Source organism: Oncorhynchus masou, chromosome 5, assembly GCF_036934945.1.
Source record: "Oncorhynchus masou masou isolate Uvic2021 chromosome 5, UVic_Omas_1.1, whole genome shotgun sequence".
Classification (NCBI taxonomy): domain Eukaryota; kingdom Metazoa; phylum Chordata; class Actinopteri; order Salmoniformes; family Salmonidae; genus Oncorhynchus; species Oncorhynchus masou.
Genome location: NC_088216.1, coordinates 53,278,276 through 53,299,612, shown reverse-complemented (window position 1 = coordinate 53,299,612; position 21,337 = coordinate 53,278,276). Strand labels below are relative to the sequence as shown.

Below are 21,337 nucleotides of genomic sequence, written 5' to 3'. Positions count from 1 at the left end.
TCCTATCGTCAGGCCACACCCCGGCCCTGGCCTGTGCCCCTAACAAGGACGTGGCGGACTGCCTGGCCCTGATCCTCTCCACCATGAAGCCTTTCCCTCCCAAAGACGCCAGCGCCGCCGCCTCCTTTGGCCTCAACCTGCTGAAGCACTGTGGCATCGCCACCACCTGCGGGCCCCTGCCCAACGGCACCCTGCACCACACCTACGCCAAGGACCGCCACGGCACCGCCGGCCTGGACGGCTGCTTCACCGAGTGAAGCGAACCCCCAACCTGTTTCCCTCAGACCTCCCTACCCTGTCCCCTTATATCTTTAACTAGCCAGATCTGCCCTCTTTAATCCACTATGATCCGGGGGACCCCCCCCTTCTAACACACACAACAAGAGCAGGAATATACTTTGAATTACATGTGTGTAAGTGAGCGTGTGCGTTTGGATGTGTGTGTGTTTGGATGTGTGTGTCGGTATATGTGCGCGTGCATTTGTCTGTGTGTTTAAAGAAAAACTAAATCCCTTATGGGTGCAGTCAAACCTATATGCAATTATTTGCCTCTCCTCTGTGGCATATCGTCTGTCGTCGCTAGCCTGGCCTTAGGTCAGACACCCTCTGTCCAGTGTCCAGGACAGAGCACGTCACTGAGTCCCTCTGAATCGTACCGGCAGAGTTTCTGTATCATCATGAAGTTATCACGGTTTTGTTGAATTAACAGATTCACAAGCATGTGTTATAAGCTACGGTCTAAATTAATTCTAAATGAAATTTAAATTATTGTGAATTTTTGATATTGCACTTCAACAACGAATGAACTTACCTCGCAAATCCCAGTGAAAGCGATGACCTAGTAGGAGAACGGTGCCTGAAACTGGTGCAATATGCAGCATGTGTGGGTATTTCCAGTGCTGTGCCTCTCTCTGAAGACTAGAATAAAACTGAAGTAGTAGAGCGAGGGAAAGAACGGGAGAGGGTGATAGACCGTCGCTGGGTTTGACTGTACAGTTCTGGGTGAGTTGAGAGCTCTGCAGAGAAGCCCATGGATTTGAAAACAAGCGGTGACAAGCTGGTGTTGGCTCACCTCAAAGTCCAACAACAAGCACCTCCCACTTGCTAAGGCTGTCTGAGTGACCTCATCCACCATGTCCAGTAGATGCCGGACTTTTGTTGGCTGGGTTTTTCTGCATTAGCCCCCTCTCACTGAGTCCATACTGAAGGGAGTCGTTGTGGGTCTTGCCTGAACCCCACTCCCGTTCGTCACTGTCGTAGAATACTCTTGGTACCTTAAGGCGGTTCTAAGACGTTTCTGGATATTTAACAATGTTGTGCCTATGGAATACTGAGAGACAACCACAACCCTTAACCTCACCTAGTTTATACCATCTGATCTCCCACCTGATTCCTGATTTTTTTAAAAGATTTTAAAAGAGAACAATGCTAGTGGGACATTTTTAAAGGATGAAATGTAGATTTTAAGAGAAATGGGTTTAGCACACATACTGAACAGCATAAGCTATTTTTGTTGCTGTCGTATAAACACTTGTTTACATAATGTAAATGGTCGTCGTATTTACTTGTGAATCGACAGTCTAATATGTTTGCACAATAAGGCCATGCCTCCAGTAGGAAAATAAAGAGCGAAGACGTGTTTTCAATATAGCTGCTAAAATATTGCTGCCTCTTCCATGGATTCTATTCACGGTTTCTGTCAATGCAGGTCTACATTTGGTGTGTACATTTTTTTTTCATTATTGGGAAGCAATATTCAAACAGACTTCAAATTCTTTAGCATTTTTTTTTTTCATGCAGTTTGCTGTGTGGAAAGGTTCATGTTTTTACCTCAACATTGGGGATGACTTCAAGTTTTCAAGAAAATAATTTGCACTACCTCCAAAGTTAAAGTATTATTTTTCAAATGGAATAGGTAGAATGTTTAAAAAAAATCAAATTATATTCTTTCCAAACAGCCATACTTGAAAAAATGTCAGTAATCCCAATCGAACGGCATGCGCTGTAATCCTCACTTGTCACGTTGATAGGCATAGCATTGGGAGTTGTCAAAAGTACAGCCAAAAACACAAATGCATTCCTTTTAAATTTGAATTAGGCACGTCTTGTACTTACCTCAAAGATTTTAACAACGCAACTCGTTGACTCCTGTTTGGGCCACACTATAGATCCATACATTTTTGTTGATCGCTCCTCTGCCGCCTTTTGCACAGTAGTTGAATCAGTTTAGTTTTAAGGGTAATCAGTTGATTACGCTATTTATGAAGATTGTTAGTTATGTTCATCTGAACAGAATTCAAAATGATGTTCACTCCGTTTGTAATTGTTTTCTTGAGATTGTAAAGGTCCCCCCCCCCAAAAAAATAAAAATAAATTACAAAATCAATCTTTATCAGCATTTGACCCTAGTCAAACATTCATAAAGTAATTTGAATATTTAAAAGGAGAAAGTATTTTTAAATCCATGGTGTACTGTAACATTCTGCATTAGCCTGCCTTGTATCTGTATTTTATTTTACATATTACATAAATGTAGTTAGATGGCAAAATTGCACAAGTAGTGTTACTGTACCGATGCATATCTTTTCTCTTAACAGTACACCATAGTGACACAGTATGGCTGACACAAAAACACACATACTTATATTATGTTGGTACGGTTATGTATGGACAGCTACTTTTTTTATTTTTTGAGATGACAATCAGCATCACAAGGGCTTTTTATTTATAAGTAAATGCTTTTCGGAAGTTGTTTTTAAGAAGTGTCTTTCGGGATTTTGTTTATTTGAGTCATTGAGGATTTCTTTACACCCGTTTTGAAGTATGTGTGCTCCCATTTCTCTTCTGCGGCAACAAGAACACCATGTTGAAATGTCTGGTACAAATACCTCCATTGTGTTATACACTGACAACCTTAACCCTCTTCCTCCGTTCCATTGTTGTTTCTCTCTGGATATGCTTCATTCCTATTATCAGTTGTCACCTAGAATTGTTCTCTTTTGAATGGAATATCCAAATCATTTTGCACATCTCCTTAGATGTACGTACTATTCATTATATTAAGAAAAAAAAAACATTTGATGCATCAATTTCTGAATCATATTTCAGCCTGAGATTCATTGTCAGCTCCTGGTGCATTCAATCATAGGGCTGGGAAGGAACTGTGTTTTAAAAAAGGAAAAGCTTATCTTGCACCTATTCAGATGCCAGTAATGTTATTCCACAAGGTTTTTAATGTCAAAGCCTTTTAAGAAAAAATAAGATGACAAAGTCAATATCCTTTACATGATGTAGGAATAGCAAATTCCAAAACCAGTGTCGTTGTTCCTCATATTTATACTAATATGCTGAAAAAATGATTGTATTAAGCTACCTGAAATTTTTGTGGCATTTTACATAAGCCTTTTTATATGATGTCAGAGAAGGTTTAGGCCCAGTTTGATGAGGTGAGATCACATCGAATAGTAAGCCATTTAATAATGTTCTAGGGTGAATTGCTATGTTAATTATAATTGTTGCGTTGATTTAAATGAGAATAGGAACCTACTAGATCCCTTTTTTTTCCTATATTGTGTAACGGTGTGACATTTCATTGACCGTGGATTTGGTGTAGCCTACGGTTTTGTTGTCGTTAGGCTGGTTAGACATGACATTGAAAACCCCAATCTCCCTTTTGGAATAAGTTTTAATGTGAAACTGAATCCCTTACTGATCAATCGGATGCCTAAAGACATACAAGTAAAGAGTTAAAGGACTAAATTCATGAAGCCCCTTTCCTTCCCCTTTTAAAAAAAAGTTTTTATTTCCTCCCTCCCAATTTACCTATTCTGTTTACACTGTGGGCATAGATTAACCTAGTATTGTGATCTTTGGGGCCATAGAATGTCGGAAAGCATTTTAGATTTTCAGTGATGCAACAAAAACAACCATTTTCACTCAGTCCTGACCCAAAGCACTTATTTCAAGAATAAGCACTTTTGTATATTTAATATCTCTATATGTGTATTTATGTATACCGGTACATACAGTATGTTACCTATGTAGATATAAACCACCTTCAGTGGAGAGATGAGAGTACATGAACTGGTGACTGATCTTCACAATCATGTGTGATGTGCTTGTGGGAGAGACACTGTTTAATTGGAAGGGGCATGTTTCTCTTTGGGGTTAGCATAAGAGAGCAGTGAAAAGTCTATGGTCACACCTTGGTGTGCACACGTGTGCAGCAAAAAAACAAACATTTCAAATGGAAAATGATACTTGCGCTGCCTTTCATTGAGTTGCCAAAAAGCAGGGGATGAAACTGAAAAACACTTGACTTTACCGAAATTTGAGATATTACGTACATTTGCAGACATCTTAACTAAGCCATATTAGTCAATTGCTGACAAAAACGTGAATGTATGGTCTAAATTATGGCAGGGGTTTTGGTTTTCTAGTAACTGACTCTTGCCGCACTGTTTAAGTTAAGTTCTAGAAATTATGGGAAATAAATGAAAAATGAACTAAGGCAAAATAATCTTTACCTCTGCCTCCTCATGCGTAGATGTGGTAGGATTGTGTTTCATCTTTTGATATGAAGGGATGGCTAACTCATTTGTGCCATTGAAGGGTATTATTGTTTTCTGCAGATGGGTTAGCCTAAAAACATGGTACATCCAGCATATTATATGCCTTACGTTTAGCGGTACAAGCCTCACTCCAATATAATCGTTTTGACTCTTATAAATAATTTGGTGAATGATACTTTTAGTTCCTCTCTAGCTTTTGTTTTTCAACAATGGGCACTAGTGCTAATAGCCGAGCTATCCCTCCTGTTAACCATGGACTCACCATGGACTGCCTTTACCTCTTAGAAATTATATATAGTTGTTTTGCTACTGTATGTTTTGTTTGTAGTGCGTAGCCGATTTTTACATTTGGGAATGTGTCCGTTTTTGTCTATCAAAACAGTCGACCTTAATAACTCCCCATTCTGTTACCTAGACTCACAAGTGCCGTAGAAATACCTGTTTGTCTATGAAAAAAGGAATTGTCTTTGATTCTCAGTGGAGATGGTATTTGTGTGATGCTCAGCACAAAGAGAGGAATAATGTTTGTTTTTTTAGGGGATAAGATTGTGCTTCATCCTTTATAATTCATCCTTTTTATGAAGGTAGAATTTTAATTCTGGATGGCATCTAATGAATTTAACTAATGTATCAATTAAACAGTTTTTGGTTGATGTTTCACATGCAACATCTTAAATGTTATCAGTATGGTATGGAAAAGCATCTGTGAAGAATTATTTGGTTGTAAAGGACGATAATACCTTACAATGGCTCAAATGGCAAAGATGGACAACTTTCTCAAAATGCTTCAGTTTGTAGGAATGAGAGACGTGGGCGCTTTGGCCAGTGGATGGAGTGAAATAGATAGCATTAGATAATTGTGAATGTGCATGATGGAAGACTGATCAAGTCCAAATTGTATTTTGAAAAAGCAGTATGGGTAGTAGGGTAGAAGATGGTAAAATTGCACATAAGTAATTAAGTCCGAGTACTGTAAACTGAGTTACAGGAGAAGTTGGGGAAATAACTATTAAAAACTTTGTAAGGAAGCAGATTCAACACATCTTCATTTTTTATTTTATTTGTATAGATTAAGAGTATTTATGGATTTTGGGCAACTGACAAAATGTTGCCATCAGATATGTGAGTGGAAAGTAGGGTCGCGTTAAAATTGGAGAATAGGAAGAACATACACTATTGGTCTAGTGGCCTAATGTAGCTGCCTTTATCTTGATGAGACACTATGGTCCTTCTAGTTAGAAAGCATTCATATGGCATCGAACACTTATGTCATGCTGATTCAATAAGCTCTAAATTAGGTGTGGAAGGGATAGAAGTTTGAAACAGAGCATGTTGGTTTCTTTTAGTTATGCCAGTGATCACCATGGTGATGCTGTCCGTAACGTAGTCCTCTGGGATATCTTCCACTTACCTCTAGGACATCGATGTCCTTCATTACTTGAAAAGTCATTGGATTAAGGCAATAGCTAGGCAGTTACCTTTTTTTGTTGTTTTTATTCCCATTTGAAAGGATTCTTTCAAATCAAGAGGACACCGTGAACATTTCCTCTTCTCCAAACATAATATAAACGGCAGAATTAGAGCTTTCTTTGTTATTAGAATTTGTTGAAAATAAATGGCTACAATTTTCTCAAAGTAAGCATGTAAAATGCGGTACATCATATTAAATGGATTATACAAGATTCATTCATCTCATGATGTTTCTAGTCATAAATGACATTTGATCACCAAAACAAACATCAGAATTATGTCATCTTCAATGTCCAGATTCATGTGTGAAGCACACTATTAAGTTCTTCCATGATTCCAACTTCTGCATGTCTGTCCCATCTCTATGTAGACAAAATGTTTCTTAGAGAAGATAGCATGTCTGATCATGTTAAGATTCTTGATTTTTATAGCTTGTAGGCTATGTTCATGCCTTCATTATTCATTTGTTTATGTTGTACAACTACTACGCGGACAATATTTACATGCTTATTCAGTCGTAACATCCAAATTCTTGTTAAAATTGAACCAAACTGTCGGTCCCACTTTTCTGCTATTCGACCCTCAGGTTGTGTGGCCCATGTTGTACTGTCTGAAATTTGTCTGGTCCTAACTTGTTTGATTACGTTTGTCACTCTTGTGCCTCTGAAATTAGTTAAGGCTTAGTAACATTTGTTCAAAACAAAGCAAACTGATGTATGGGTTGACTTTATTCTCTAACAGTATTTGGCTTCTTTGAAATACTTCAGAGACGATGTAGACCCGCCAATAGCTTTATTTTGTCTGTCTTCTCTTCCTCTTTAAGGACAGTTACTGAGTTGACCCTCCAAATAGACTATAGAGGGATGCACTGGTGTTGTCTCCTTAGTGGAGAGTAATGTCCACACTATTTTTATTGTATGCCTTCATGTATTACTTGATTAGCCGTTATCAGACATTGAACAGCTTACCTCAAGATGTTATGTCTCGCAATGATTTTTACCCAAACCAGTGCATTTTATTGATGCATTGGACCTCATTGGAGAGTAAATGTGATACATATTATGCAACTATTTTTTTCTTTGATTTGATGGTCGTTTCATGACTCGACTGCTCCTTGACAGCCACCCATAGGATGGGGCAATGCAAGTAGGAATCCTGGGTGGGGCAGTGGTCTAAGGCACTGCATCGCAGGGCTAGAGGCATCACTACAGACCTGGGTTCGATCCTGGGTCTGTATCACAAACTGCCATGATTGGAGTCCCATAAGGCGGCGCACAATTGGCCCAGCTTTGTCCGGGTTAGGCGAGGGTTTGGCCGGGGTAGGCCATCATTGTAAAATAAGAATTTGTTCTTAACTGACTTGCTTGGGTAAATTTTAAAGGTTAAATAAAAAGTTAAATTAGGATATTGAATCATGTTTCCATTAAATAAATGCTTCAATAGGCAACCAAAGGAGAGAAATGTCTTGGACCATAAAGTAACTTATTTATGAGACTTCTGTGCATTTCTATATATATATACTGTATTTCACATGGCTGGTCAAAATTGTTATAGTTAAAGAATGTTACCTTGTAAACTGCGAAACCCAGCTCCTCTATGACCACCAAATACAATCCTGACTGACACTTTGTCGTGATACAGACGGGCATAATAAACTGTCCTTACAAAACCATTGAGTGAATAGTTAAGTCCTTGGAGGGAAAAAAATATTTTACACATCAGCAAAATGGTCTTCCGTTCATGCCAATTGAAAGCCTTATTGTTGATAAGAGTGGAGGTCACACCTCCCAGAAACACAACTGCTCACAATTACAGACCCGGTGAAGCCAGTGAGCCATTGTTGTTCATTCAAAACACAACATGATTCTAGTGCTTCCCAGTCTTATCATCCATGTTGTGCACTGTGGCTTCAACTCCTCAAGCAATTGTTAATTGGTTGGAGAAATATACAAAGAAACACTCATGCTGTTGTCATAAATCCAACCACCCTCTGGATGTACAACTTGACTGTAGTTTCTTTTGCTCTCATTTGATTCTTGCCTTTGGCTTGCTTGCCATATTTGTCAAGGGACCTGAAAAAACACATTGAAATAGTGTTAAATCCCAGTAGTGATAATACTGGAGTTATAGTGTGAATTCATAATAAAAGCAATATTGGCAAGTGCACTTTGTTGGGTGTTCTAAGCACAACATCACTAAAAATGCACTTCAGACAGAGTAGTGTGTAGAGATTGTTGTTGATTTACTTAACTAAATGGTATTGAAATTAACATGGTAAATTATTATAAAGCAAGACTTATATTTGTGACATTTGTAGTACCATTTTAGCAGTATGTTGATTTGATCAGGATGTAGTTTTAGTTGGTGTCTGTACACCCCCCCCCTTATACAAAATGAACTGACTTAAGATCGTCACAAATAAAAGTTGTGGCTTAGGCATTTTTAGGCTAGTTTTTATGCAACCCCTTTAATTGTGTGTGTGTGTATTTTCCAAGAATAGGTGGTGGAAGAAGATTGTATTTTGTGGATAAGGAAGTCAGTGGATTGCTATGCCACAGAACTTAATGTTTTGATTACTTTTACAGTACAGTGAGTAGAAATAGAGTTCTGTGTTTTAAGTGTGTTCGTGTGTGACGATTTGGGCAGTTAGTTGTCATGTCTTCATTAGTGAGTATGAGGTCAAGAGTGCGATGGTATTATGAACCACTATCAGCAAAAGGGCAAAGAAAAAGTGTGTATTCATTCCTGTCTATTGTATTTCTTTACCCACTTCCTGGTTTATAAATACCGTAAAGAATATAGTTTTTTCCTTCTAATTATTAACGTGAAATACATTTCCTTTGAAACACAAGTGATGTATGTAAGATTCTGGTGCAATGGCCTGTAATAGTTTTTGGTTGACTCATTTGAAATGTTATTGTTAATTTGAGCATATTTGAAAATAAATTAGTACAGTATCCTACGTGCAATGTGGGGTAGACTAATATGCATTAACATACCTTTTGAATGAAATTTTAAAGCACTGGTGTAATTGAAAGCTTGAGGTTGGTGGTTGGTAGTCCTTTGCTTTAACAGCCCTTGTTTTTACTTTGGTTCTGGATATATTAGCGTCTTATTCAGGAGGGCGTCTCGGTTTGACTCAGTCATTGGACATTGCTTTGTATTATGCTAGGATTTGTTTACTCCAATAGACCAGCCAAGCAAAATGTAACACAAGCCCGGTCTAGGGGCTACAATCTTGAATTATTATGTGCTTTGACTGTCCATATTGCCTCTGCTATAATTTCATTGGCTTCTTGTTTCGCTGCAATTTTTTTTCACCATATTGGAAGTTTTGGGTTAAAGTTAGTAATTGGTCATAAAGTTGAACGTTAGGGACTATTCGTGGTTAAAATACCTGCCTATCTGGTTTTAGTCCATAGAAGGGATAGAATATGCCAAACCGATGTTGACTTCCCATGTGACTTCAGCATGAACTGTCGGTGATCATGAAAGTGTTATTGTGCTTCATTTAGGCCCAAATATGAATTAGGAGGTGCAAAATGAGCAAGTGGAAATGCATGAAATGCTTTCTCTTTGGCACCTTTCAGTTTTGAAGTACTGCTGCCTGGTGAAGAGCTTGAGCATGTCTGCATTCAGTATTTTCTAGAGCATTCAGTAAACATTTCTTTTAAGTTTTATTAGCATGAGATTGTGATTTTTGAATCCATATTACCTCAAATATATCAGTTACAATTAATACATTTAAGTTAAAACAAATGGTCTCACCTCAAATGTCCATGCTATTTTGAAAGTTACTTTTACTGCTAATGTAATATGATCATGTTTTATTTTGCCTACCTCCTTGATGCACAGCTACTCTTTGTCTCCTTAGCTCATAACAACCTACAGTGAGCTACAAAAGTAGTGTGACAGTGACACATTTGGGGGGGAACTATGTACAAAAAGTGCTGTAATTTTGAAACGGTTCACCCGATATAGATCAAAATACCCTAAAGGTAAAGCTGACAGTCTGCACTTTAACCTCATAGTCATTGTATCAAATCCAAAGTGCTGGAGTACCGAGCCAAAACGGTTTTCACTGTCCCAATACTTTTGTAGCTCACTGTATACTAGTGTCTGGAAAATATGAAAGCATATTTATCACTTTTGATCAAAGACAAAAAAAAAGTGAGCTTGATTTTTTTGTGTGTGTGTGTACGTGCGCTTGTAACATGGAAAGAAAAATGATATCCCAACAACCACTGGAATGTGAAGCCAAACTGTATTTTGATCGAATGAAATCTCTTTTAAGGTCTGTTGTAGCATACATGTGAACCTCGTCTCTGGTACATGTTTTCTATCCTTCAGATACTTGTTGCAACAAGGTACTTTATGATTGTTTTTTTTTAAACCCCGTCCTGAAAGTATCCACCAGGAATCATCCTGTTTTTCATAGTATGGTGGGTTTTTACTGTAAGTGTGTAAATTGAGCCATACGCCTAAAAGTCTAGTTTACAGCTGCAACTGTGTCTACAACTACCAGAGATTAGGAGAACGTGTGTGCATCTTAATTACAAAAGCAACATAACTAAAGCTGTTATTGAAGTCAAATTATGGAGATGTGTCGCATGTGGTGTTTGTGTGAAGGGAAATCGTATTGCATCCAGCCTTAAGCCTTCAAACGAAAAACAAATCTAGACCTTAATTTGTGATCATGCTACCACCACAACTCCCATCACCTCTCCCAACCAACTGACCTTTGACTTTTTGACTGAAGCATAGGTATGTGATATACAGTAATAGGGGTTAGAGATCTATTCCGTAAAAGACACACACACACAAATACCCTTCCAACCCTAAACAAATCTCCAACATGTTCATTATTTTGACATTGCAATCCTTGAAAGCACTTTGCCTTGTTATATAATTGTGTGCTACTGAATGGTTATTTCTTACAAAATGTTCCGAAAATGTATAAAATACATGATTTAATGATTTTAGTGAAACAGTGTAGTCTGCATTGACCTTTCTGACATTACAGGAGAAACTTAACAAACCACGGCATTGAAACCTGATCGATTTTATACAATGTATGCTACAGCATTTGAGTCTTGTCATTCAGTGTTGTGGCTTAGGATTGGTTATGTTTAAATAAATTGCTATTGCTTAATATCTATCTACTTTGTTTTCTTTATTTTGCATTTTCAAGCCAGAATCCTTAATTGAAACAATAGTGTATGATTTTTTTTTTTCTCTATATCTATCTGGGGCTGGAGAAGTGTAACCACTTTCAAACTAATAAACAGATCTATGGATGCAAGGACTGACCATCCAAGATACCAAATGTGTAGTTTTAACCATGTTACGAGGCTATACAGTTTGTTTACAAACATTGGAGTAAAAATTGTCATGTAAGCTCACTATTCCAGACCAGTTTGAATGGTCGTACAACATTTAAAGTGTGGCTGCTGTCACAAGGTTCTGAATCTGATTGGGTATGACCTAAGCTCATGAGGCATTTATAAGTTAAATTCATCAAAAATCAATATCATTTATTTATACATCCAAAAATGGATGTAGCAACTAAGAATTCTGGCAATTAAGGATTTCTGAATCCAACTTCACATCAATCTGTCAGGTTTGGGCTACGTTTTGCACAGAACCTACACAGCACATTAGTTAAAAGAGTAATTTTATATTTTAGACATCTCATTGGAAAACTGCCTGACTTTGAAAAACACGTTATGGCTTCCCATTAAGCAGCTTAATTGTAAAAAAGAAAATAAATATTTTTCTCACAAATACTTTTTCTTGATGGTTACATAACCTTTAGTGAACTCTGTTCCTTGTAAACAAACCTAATTAAAATCAAATGTCTTAACGTTTACCACATACGACTGGGAAAATACATTTGAACAGCCCTCCAGCTGGTAATTACTAGTGAAAAACTTGACTATCATCCTTCATGTGATGCTTCCTTACCCATAGGAAGTCCCACCCATTTGACTACTTTAAAATGGTGAAGCTCTCAATAGCAAGGTTCATGCCAAAATGGGTTTTATCCATTTAGAGTCCTAACTTTATGGTGGTAAATTTCCACTTCGAACGCAGCATTAGTCTCAACATCTGACATTTCTGGAGAGGGATGGACTTTGCTTCCTTCTGCTCCAATCATCTTTTTGCTGAACGTCTAGTCTCCTTTCCATTGCTGACAGCTGTCCCTCCTGCTCCTGGATTGGCTGCTCTGCTGCCAACATCACTGCCAGCCCGCCCTCCCTGTTGAGGATGAGTGGAGCTCCCGGAACCTTGAGAGTTTACACCGTTCCCATTGGTAGTTTCATTACCTAGAATAAGAAATTGGCATGCTTAATTTATAAATCTTCATAAATAGTGATAGAAGGGAGAGGTAAAGTGTTCACAATTAACCAATTGCCCCAAAAAAATACACTGCTGTTTGTATATTCTGAAGGTGGCTGAACCAGCAACTCACAGGTAAAAGAAGCAACTTAACAGCTTAAAGCAGCGATCTAAAATTATATTGTTATTTCATGGAAATGTATTCCTTTAGTTTACTGATACAGACATGGCATTGACGTTTAGGTAGACTTCCAGGTGGAAATGTTGCATGAATCACCTAATAGCAGCAGAGGAAAATAAATAAATAACACTCACGAAGGCCGTTGCCAAAACGCTTTCATTTGACGTCATAACTCTTAATTTTTTGTTGGTCTTTGATAGTGGTCTTACCAGCTGAGCTGTTATTGTTGTTGTTCAGTATGTTTCCTTGGTCACCGACTACCTGGGAAATAAATAATCTGTTCACACACAGTACAAGAAAAAGATACTTGAAACATTGAACTAAATTCGTAGGTGAAGGTTACTTAAAATATTTTTTCCCCTATCATTCTGTAATAAGACGCTTACACACTGATATCCCTAAGTTCAAAACACCCCTTACAGTCTTGTTCTTCATCTGGTCCATGTTAGAGTACTCTGGGCTAGGCTCACTGAAGTTTGGCACCTCTGAATACACCATGCAGAACCTTAACAAAACGATAAATGAGCATTAGTTTAGATCAGTAAATTATGACATTAGATGCATCTCTCAGCAACATTTACATTGTTGCTCCTCCTTTTCGTAAATATGTAGCATGAAATGTTATTAAGCACTGAGCATCTATGGAACTTACTCTCCAATCTTCGACAGCTCTCCACCTCTACCCGTGTACAGAGTCAGGCAACCTTTGAACACAGACGCATATCTGGAGAAAAGACACAAATTTCAAGACAAAATACATTTCCCCCCAGGATTTAAAGTTGATCCAAGATTAAAGGACTAATAACGTATGGTATGTATTCATCCGAATGTAAGTTTATGCTGGTAGGTAGAAATTATGACTGGGTGGTCCTTTTTGATTTCTATGTTGACTTTATACTCGGCTGTAGGTTTGGAGCCCTGTCCATAAAGTGTGGCATTAACTTGACTGTGCTGTGACTCAATAAATGACTCACCCCTTAGTGAGTCTGATGATGTCACCGGTTTGGATCAGTCCCCCTACCTCATCCCAAACTGAGATGCTAATGCTGCCGGTCTTGTCGGCCACCTTACAGGTCCGCACCTCATATCCATCCTTTGTCTTTGTCACTCGTCCTATGTGAGAGTGGGTAAGAGGGACAAGTAATCAGTGGCCTTTGATTGGTGTACAAAGACAAGAACAAGCTAGTTGTACAAGAATAGTGTCAAATATCTCATTGTTATACTTTTTGTAATTTAGCAGATGCTCTTATCCAGAGTTACTTACAATTAATTAGTGCATTCAGCTTAAGATAGCTAGGTGAGACAACCACATATCACAGTCGTATTAAGTCCACTTGTCCTCAATAAAGAAGTTATCAGCAAAGTTAGTGCTCGTAGGTGGCCAAACGGAGTGCTTGGGTTGGGATGTACGGTTTAAGCATAGCCTGAAGGTAAGGAGGGGCAGTTCCCCTTGCTATTCGGGCGGCAGTGTAGCCAAGTTGGACTAGTAACCGGAAGGTTGCAAGTTCAAATCCCCGAGCTGACAAGGTACAAATCTGTCGTTCTGCCCCTGAACAGGCAGTTAACCCACTGTTCCCAGGCCGCCATTGAAAATAAGAATGTGTTCTTAACTGACTTGCCTGGTTAAAAAAAAAAAAAAAAGAATATTCTCTGGATAAGTTGCAGGAGTTTGATGGAACAAGCGGGATCCCAGGTAACAGAGAATTGAAGTGGTCCAGACGGGAAATGACAAGTGCCAAAATTAGGACCTCCGCCACTTCCTGTGTGAGGAAAGGTCGTACTCTACGGATGTTGTAAAGCATGAATTTGCAGGAGTGAGTCACTGTTTTGATGTTTGCAGAGACAGGGTGTTGTCCAGGGTCACGCCAAGGTTCTTTGCACTCTGGGAGGGGGACACAGTGGAGTTGTCGACTGTGATGGAGAGGTCTTGGAGCGGACAGGCCTTCCCTGTCGAGGTTGAGCTTGAAGTGGTGGGCCAACATCCAAGCTGAGATATCTGCTAGGCATGCAGAGATGTGTGTTGCCAGGTGGGTTTCAGAAGGGGGGGAATGAGAAAAGTAGTTGAGTGTCATCTGCAATGATAGGAGAGAACATATGAGGATATGACAGAGCAAAGTGACCTAGTGTAAGGAGAAAAGAGGAGAGGGCCTAGAACCGAACACCAGTAGTGAGAGCACATGGTGCAGACACATATCCTCTCCACGCCACCTGGTAGAAGCAGCCTGCCAGGAAGAATGCTCCCAAGTGACACAGCGGTTTAAAGGCACTGCACCTCAGTGCAAGAGGTTTCACTACAGTACCTGGTTCGAATCCAGGCTGCATCACATCCGGCCGTGATTGGGAGTCCCATAAGGTGGCGCACAATTGGGCCGGAGTAGGCTGTCATTGCATATAAGAATTTGTTCTTAACTGACTTGCCTAGTTAAAAAAAGGTTAAATAAAAATACACATGAATGCAATCCAAGAGTGTGCAGAGCCTGACATGGAACGCAAACTGGGCTGCGCGTGTGCGCCATTGTGCATAAATGTATTTTGTCCCTCCACACCAAACGGGATCACGACACGCGGGTTAAAATATCAAAACAAACTCTGAACCAATTATATTCATTTGGAGACAGGTCGAAAAGCATTAAACATGTATGGCAATTTAGATAGCTAGCTTGCACTTGCTAGCTAATTTGTCCCATTTAGAAAGCTTGATGTTGCTAGCTAATTTGTCCTGGGATATAAACATTGAGTTGTGCATTTCAGGTAAAATAACAAGGTCCTCTACTCCACCAATTAATCCACACATAAAACGGTCAACCAAATTATTTCTAGTCATCTCTCATCCTTTCAGGCCTTTTCTTCTCTGGACTTTATATTGCGATTGGCAACTTTCATAAATTAGGTGCATTACCGCCACTGACCTCGTTCGTCGTCAGTCACCCACGCGGGTATAACCAATGAGGAGATGGCACGTGGGTACTTGCTTCTATAAACCAATGAGGAGATGGGAGAGGCAGGACTTGCAGCGCGATCTGCGCCAGAAATATAACTGACTTCTATTTTAGCCCTTGGCAACGCAGATGCTCATTGGCGCACGCGAGCAGTGTGGGTGCAATAATTGAATAATATAGATTACACCGCTCGTAGTCAGCCTGTGAGACACCCAGCCCTGAGAGGGTGGAGAGGGTCAAGAAGATCGTTCTGAGAGAGAGAATGTGAAAGTTGGAGAGTAAACATCAATTATGAGGAGAGTAAATATCCATTTGTGGGAAAGAGAAAAGGGAAAGTTCAACACAGATACGTTTTTTGATAGCTGGCATGATTCAAATAAATCAACATGAATTGTTATCATTTGTCTACATGGTGACGTATAAGGATATTTCTCTGACTGTCAAGCTTCTGTGTTGTGCCATTATATTGTGTGTAAGATTTTACATACATTTTGTTCCACACGAGTGGATTACAAGATAATTATATACATTCTGTTTCTGTTCATCATTAATTGATTATTTAAAACATTACTGTTAGTAAGGAGTTAGCACCTGTTTCAAGTACGATGAAGATGACACTGAGATTCTTGAGTCCTGGCTTGATGTCCTTGACATGGGTCTCGGTCGTCATCTTTCAGATCCTCGTCATGCATCCAAAAGTGTAAGTCAACTCTGGACCAAAGCAGCCCTGAAATAATTACAAGAACGTGTGTGTGACAGAGGTAAAAATTTGTTTTACATTGGATATTCGGTTTTCTCCCGTCAATAACCATTGAACCAAACATGCCATGACTATGAACATTAATTATTCTGAATCAGGGGTGGATGGAGAACAATGGAAAAAAATGTATATATGTTTTTTATAACTATGATTTCAGATTTCAATCTTTCATTCCTCTTAAACAAAGCGTGTCATGAATATGAAAATTATATATTCTGGGGGCTATGAACAAAAATCCAATCCAGAAGAAAAAAATGAAAGAAGAAGAAACAACAATAACAAAAAAGGTGTGGATTATTCTCCCTACTCCCTTGATTCAAAATATATAATTTCCACACTTTGTTTAAGAGCAACAGAAGACTGAAATACGGAAAAAAATATCATACATTTGTTTTAAAGGTGCACATTTTTCTCCATCCTCCCCTGATTTAGAATATAGAATTTTCATTGTCATGGCATGCTTTGTTTAAGAGCTATTAAAGATTGAAATCCGTAAGGAAAAATATCATTATTCACGATTCATTCAGGACTATCCATAATCATGATAGAATCCACATAAAATGTAGAAATGTTAAGAAACATATTTTATTATTATTTACAATAAAAGTGACTCCAAAATGACACAATGCATTATTTATCATTAATTTCTATTGGGTACAAAATAATCTGAAACACAACTAAAACAAACAGCAAATGCATCCAACAAGTTAGTAAAGTAACACGTTTTGGGTAATCATTGTGTGCTAGGAATTTGGGACCAAATACTAAATTTATGACTACTTTAATACACATATTAGTGAATATGTCCCAATACTTTTGGTCCCCTAAAAATACCCTCAAATTAAAGCAGACTGTCTGCACTTTAACCGCATCATCATTGTATCATTTTAAATCCAAAGAGCTGGAGTACAGAGCCAAAACAAGACAAAATGTGTCACTGTCCCAATAATTACAGAGGACACTGTATTTCTAGATTTCTAAATAAACAAGGCATGGATTTTTTTTCCATCCTCTCCTGGTTCCAATATATAATTTTAATAGTCACGACATGCTTCATTTAAAAGATATGAAGATTTAAATCACCCCCAAAATAATTACATTCAAAAATAAAATGAAAAAGGTGTGGATTTTCCTCAATCCTCCCCTGATTCAGAATATATAATTTGCATAGTCATAGCAACCTTTGTTTATGCGCTATTGAAGATAAAAAAATTAAAATTAAAAAAAGGTCTGGATGTTTCTCCGTCCTCCCTGATTCAGACGGCAGGTAGCCTAGTGGTTAGAGTGTTGGATTAGTAACCGAAAGGTTGCAAGATCGCATCCCCGAGCTGACGAGGTAAAAATCTGTCTTTCTGCCCCTGATAAGGCAGTTATCTCATTGTTCCTAGGCTGTCATTGAAAATAAGAATTTGTTCTTAACTAGTTGAATAAAATATACAAATATCATAGCCTTGGCATATTTTATTCAATAGATATTGACTAGAGAAAACCGAATATCCAACATAAAACAACACTGAACAAAAATACAAACATGCAACAATTTCATGGATCAGAAAACCAGTCAGTATCTGCTGTGTCTACCATTTGCCTCTCGCAGTGCGACACATCTCATTCATATAGAATTGATCAGGCCTGTGTAATGTTGTCCCACTACTCTTCAATAGGAGTTGCCGGACATTGGCCGTCGATCCAAACATGCTCAATGGGTGAGATCTGGTGAGTATGGAAGAACTGGAACATTTTCAGCTTCCAGGAACTGTGTACAGACCCTTGCAACATGGGGCCGTGCATGATCATGTTGAAACATGAGATTATAGCGGCAGATGAATGGCACGACAAAGGGCCTCAGGATCTAGTCACGGTATCTCTGTGCATTAAAATTGCCATCAATAAAATGCAATTGTTTTTGTTGTCCATAGCTTATGCCTGCCCATACCATAACCCCACCATGTGGCACTCTGTTCACAACGTTGACATCAACAAACCGCTTGCCCACATGACACCATTCATGCTGTCTGCCATCTGCACAGTACAGTTGAAACCGGGATTCATCCGTGAAGACCACATTTCTCCAGCATGCCAGTGGCCATCGAAGGTGAGCATTTGCCCACTGAAGTAGGTTACAACGTCAAACTGCAGTCAGGTCTAGTGAGGATGACGACCACGCAGATGAGCTTCCATGAGACGGTTTCTGACTGTTTGAGCAGAAATTCTTTGGTTGTGCAAACCCACAGTTTCATCAGTTTGCCGGTTGGCTGGTCTCAGATGATCCCACAGGTGAAAAAGACGGATGTGGAGGTCCTGGGCTGGCGTGGTTACACATGGTCTGCGGTTGTGAGGCCCGGTTGAACGTACTCCCAAATTCTCTAAAACGACGTTGGAGGCAACTTATGATAGGAAAATTAACATGAACTATTTGGCAACAGCTCTGGTGGACATTGCCGCTGTCAAAATTAAATCATATTCTATTGGTCACACACATATTTAGCAGATGCTATTGCAGGTGTAGCGAAATGCTTGTCAGCATACCAACTGAGCGCTCCCTCAAAACGTGTGACATTGTGTTGTGTGACAAAACTGCACAATTTAGTGGCCTTTTAGGGGCTCCCGAGTGGTGCAGGGGTCTAAGGCACTGCATCTCAGAGCCTGGTTCAATTCCAGGCTGTATCACAACCGGCTGTGATTGGGAGTCCCATAGGGACGTGCACAATTGGCCCAGCGTCATCTGGGGCAGGCCTTCATTGTAAATAAGAATTTGTTCTTAACAGACTTGCCTAGTAAAAAAATAAATAATAATTGTTCCCAGCACAAGGTGCACCTGCATAATGATCACACTGTTTAATCAGCTTCTTGATATGCCATACCTGTCAGGTGGATGGATTATCTTAGCAAAGGATAAATGCTCATTACATAACAAATATGTAAACACATTTGTGCACAACATTTAAGAGAAATAAGATTTTTGTGCATATTGAACATTTCTGAGATCTTTTATTTCAGTTCATGAAACAAATTTCATGGAAATTTACAGGAATACATGGCCTTAATGATACATACAGTAATAATTTAAACAGCAATGCAAGATCAGATCAATGCAAGAATGTAACCCAGGTCGACTAATTACTTATAAAGTAGCTAGCAAGACCAGTCTAGCAACTAGGGCGTAATCATTAGTCTAAACAGTTATAAAACGGAACGGTTTGCAAATAAAACTAGAGTTTCTATTGGTCAAATTCAAGTAGGTCATATATACGGTCATTGGTAGGTCCCTCCCCGTTTCGTTCGCTTTGGTTTAAGAAACATTTTGCAACAGAATTGGCTCAATGAATACGCCCCTGCTGTAGTTTAGCAAACTGCAGTAACGTTACTATGCTAGCTAACGTTAGCTATAGCTAACTGGGTGCCAGGTCGTAAGCTACACATTTCATTACCTCAACAGTGTGTATTGTCGTCCACAGCTGATTTGTCCGGTATAATGGATTTTAAGCCATGGAACAAGTGAGTGAAAAAATAAGTATTGTTTTCCTGTTTGTAAAAGAGCTTGCTAGCTACTGTTAAAAAAAAAATAAAAAAAAACCTAGCTACTGTTCATTTTTTTGTGACCGTCAGTACAGTAGTGGCGGGCATTCTGTTGGTCAAATTTAGTTTCAATCAAAATTATATCCAATGACCATGGATTATATGGGATGCGCATGAGATAATCATGTGATAGGTCCTTTATCTGAGAAGGAAAACTGCTCGTACCGAAGATAGGTTGAGTCAACTGTCTATCAACGATTTTACAATTTGGTTGCTTAGCGGCGTGGGCTGGACGTGGAAACGTGGTGACAGGAATCAAGAAAAAATTGATATCATGCTGAAATGCTAACCCAAACGTAATTTAAAAGGCAATTTAACCATTGATTGTCATATCAACAGGTAACGTTACCCAGTTCGACAACATATCACTAGAGTTGCTCTCTATCTGCTTGTTTTACTGTGTGATTCTAGCTTGTGCCAGCTATCTACCTGTGGTAACTAGCTAACGTTAGCGCACGTACGTAGTCAGCTGTGGCAAGCTTGATTAGTTGCACATTAGCAAGCTGCCTCGTCAAGACTTTCTGATCGGTATCCATCACTAATCTTTCCTCTGTTTGCAACTGACTACTGTTTGATAGTTAGCTAGCCAGCCACATACCTACGGCCGGGATTCCATTTTGAAACGGCAAGGATGATTTCCGTGTTTGCGTAGCTAACTAACGTTAACGTTGCAACAGTACAGTGGCGGTCGGTGCCGTTTAGGTGAGGGAGGACGATTAAAGAAAAAATATATATATAAACATGGCCTTATTTCTATTACAGCATATTGGATGAATGATATTTATATTCCATTGACACAGTTCAGTGTAACGTCAATCGGTTTAGGCTACAGCTTAGGGGCACAGGTGAAAATCATTTTTAGTAATCAAGGTGACATTAAATACAGACTTACACACTCTTGTGTGCATCTAGCTGATCTAGGGTGTAATTAGTTCAACAGTTACAAATTAGAGTTTCTATTGGACTAATTTGGGTATATTCGTTAGCTTCTGTTTTAATAAGAAATGTTTTTCAACCGAATCAGCAGAATGAATACACCCCTGATCACAGGCAAACAGAGTTGGTTTTCATAGCAGCCACATACAAACAGCATGATCACTTTGCTCCTTGTAATTCCCTTTCGCGTCTACGTGCTCTCCTCCTGTTGCATGTGGACTTCAGTGCATAACACATCAGCTGTCTGACCAGGCAAAAAAACTTTTCCAAGCCTTCATATCATAACTGTTACGCACAGCCTACATCGTCGCTACCATATTATCTAACATCATAGTCAACATAGTTACTAGAACTAACGCATTAGTAAACCCGCTACAATCATGTAGTACAGTCAGCAAACAGTTTAGCAGTTACTCTGGCAGGCCCCGGGGGCAACAAATTAATAAAACCAAAAGCTTACCTTGACTTGGAAGAGTTCCAGTGTTTGATAGCCAGCTAGCTAACATAGTATCCCTCTCATTTTGAGCAGGCTGTTTGAGTTAGCTAAACTAGCTAAGTAAGT

General features: G+C 39.0%; 3 protein-coding genes across 4 annotated transcripts in view; 2 read left to right on the top strand and 1 right to left on the bottom strand.

The window, feature by feature from the left end:
* Window positions 1-11,203, top strand: part of LOC135539836 (serine/threonine-protein phosphatase 6 regulatory ankyrin repeat subunit C-like) — a 36,002-nt gene extending 24,799 nt beyond the window's left edge. Inside the window, exon 28 of the mRNA XM_064966001.1 lies at window positions 13-11,203. Coding sequence (XP_064822073.1) covers window positions 13-257 — 245 coding nt within the window. The 3' untranslated portion in view covers window positions 258-11,203. The remainder of the gene's footprint in view (window positions 1-12) is intronic.
* Window positions 10,997-19,781, bottom strand: LOC135539838 (SOSS complex subunit B1-like). The gene is made up of 7 exons (XM_064966006.1): window positions 19,692-19,781; window positions 16,092-16,227; window positions 13,536-13,674; window positions 13,214-13,285; window positions 12,982-13,066; window positions 12,771-12,822; window positions 10,997-12,367 (listed from the first exon to the last, which is right to left on the bottom strand). Exons 2-7 carry the CDS (start codon window positions 16,168-16,170, stop codon window positions 12,195-12,197), a joined length of 600 nt encoding a protein of 199 aa, XP_064822078.1. The 5' UTR covers window positions 16,171-16,227; window positions 19,692-19,781; the 3' UTR covers window positions 10,997-12,194.
* Window positions 19,669-21,337, top strand: part of LOC135539837 (E3 ubiquitin-protein ligase NRDP1-like) — a 34,010-nt gene continuing 32,341 nt past the window's right edge. The window contains exon 1 of one of the 2 annotated variants that reach the window (XM_064966004.1): window positions 19,669-19,758. The gene's annotated coding sequence lies outside the window, so the exon portion shown is untranslated. Of the gene's footprint in view, window positions 19,759-20,051; window positions 20,179-21,337 lie in introns of those variants that run through there. The other variant, XM_064966003.1, reaches the window with a different exon arrangement.

Bases quoted from the DNA above. Each gene is read 5' to 3' on its own strand.
- LOC135539838 (XM_064966006.1), bottom strand. From the start codon at position 16,170: ATGACGACCGAGACCCATGTCAAGGACATCAAGCCAGGACTCAAGAAT. The intron at 13,286-13,535 runs GTGAGTCATTTA...TCTTTTCTCCAG, and splicing joins ATCATCAGACTCACTAAGGG to ATATGCGTCTGTGTTCAAAG. The intron at 12,368-12,770 runs GTAAGACCACTA...TTCTTATTCTAG, and splicing joins CAACAATAACAGCTCAGCTG to GTAATGAAACTACCAATGGG.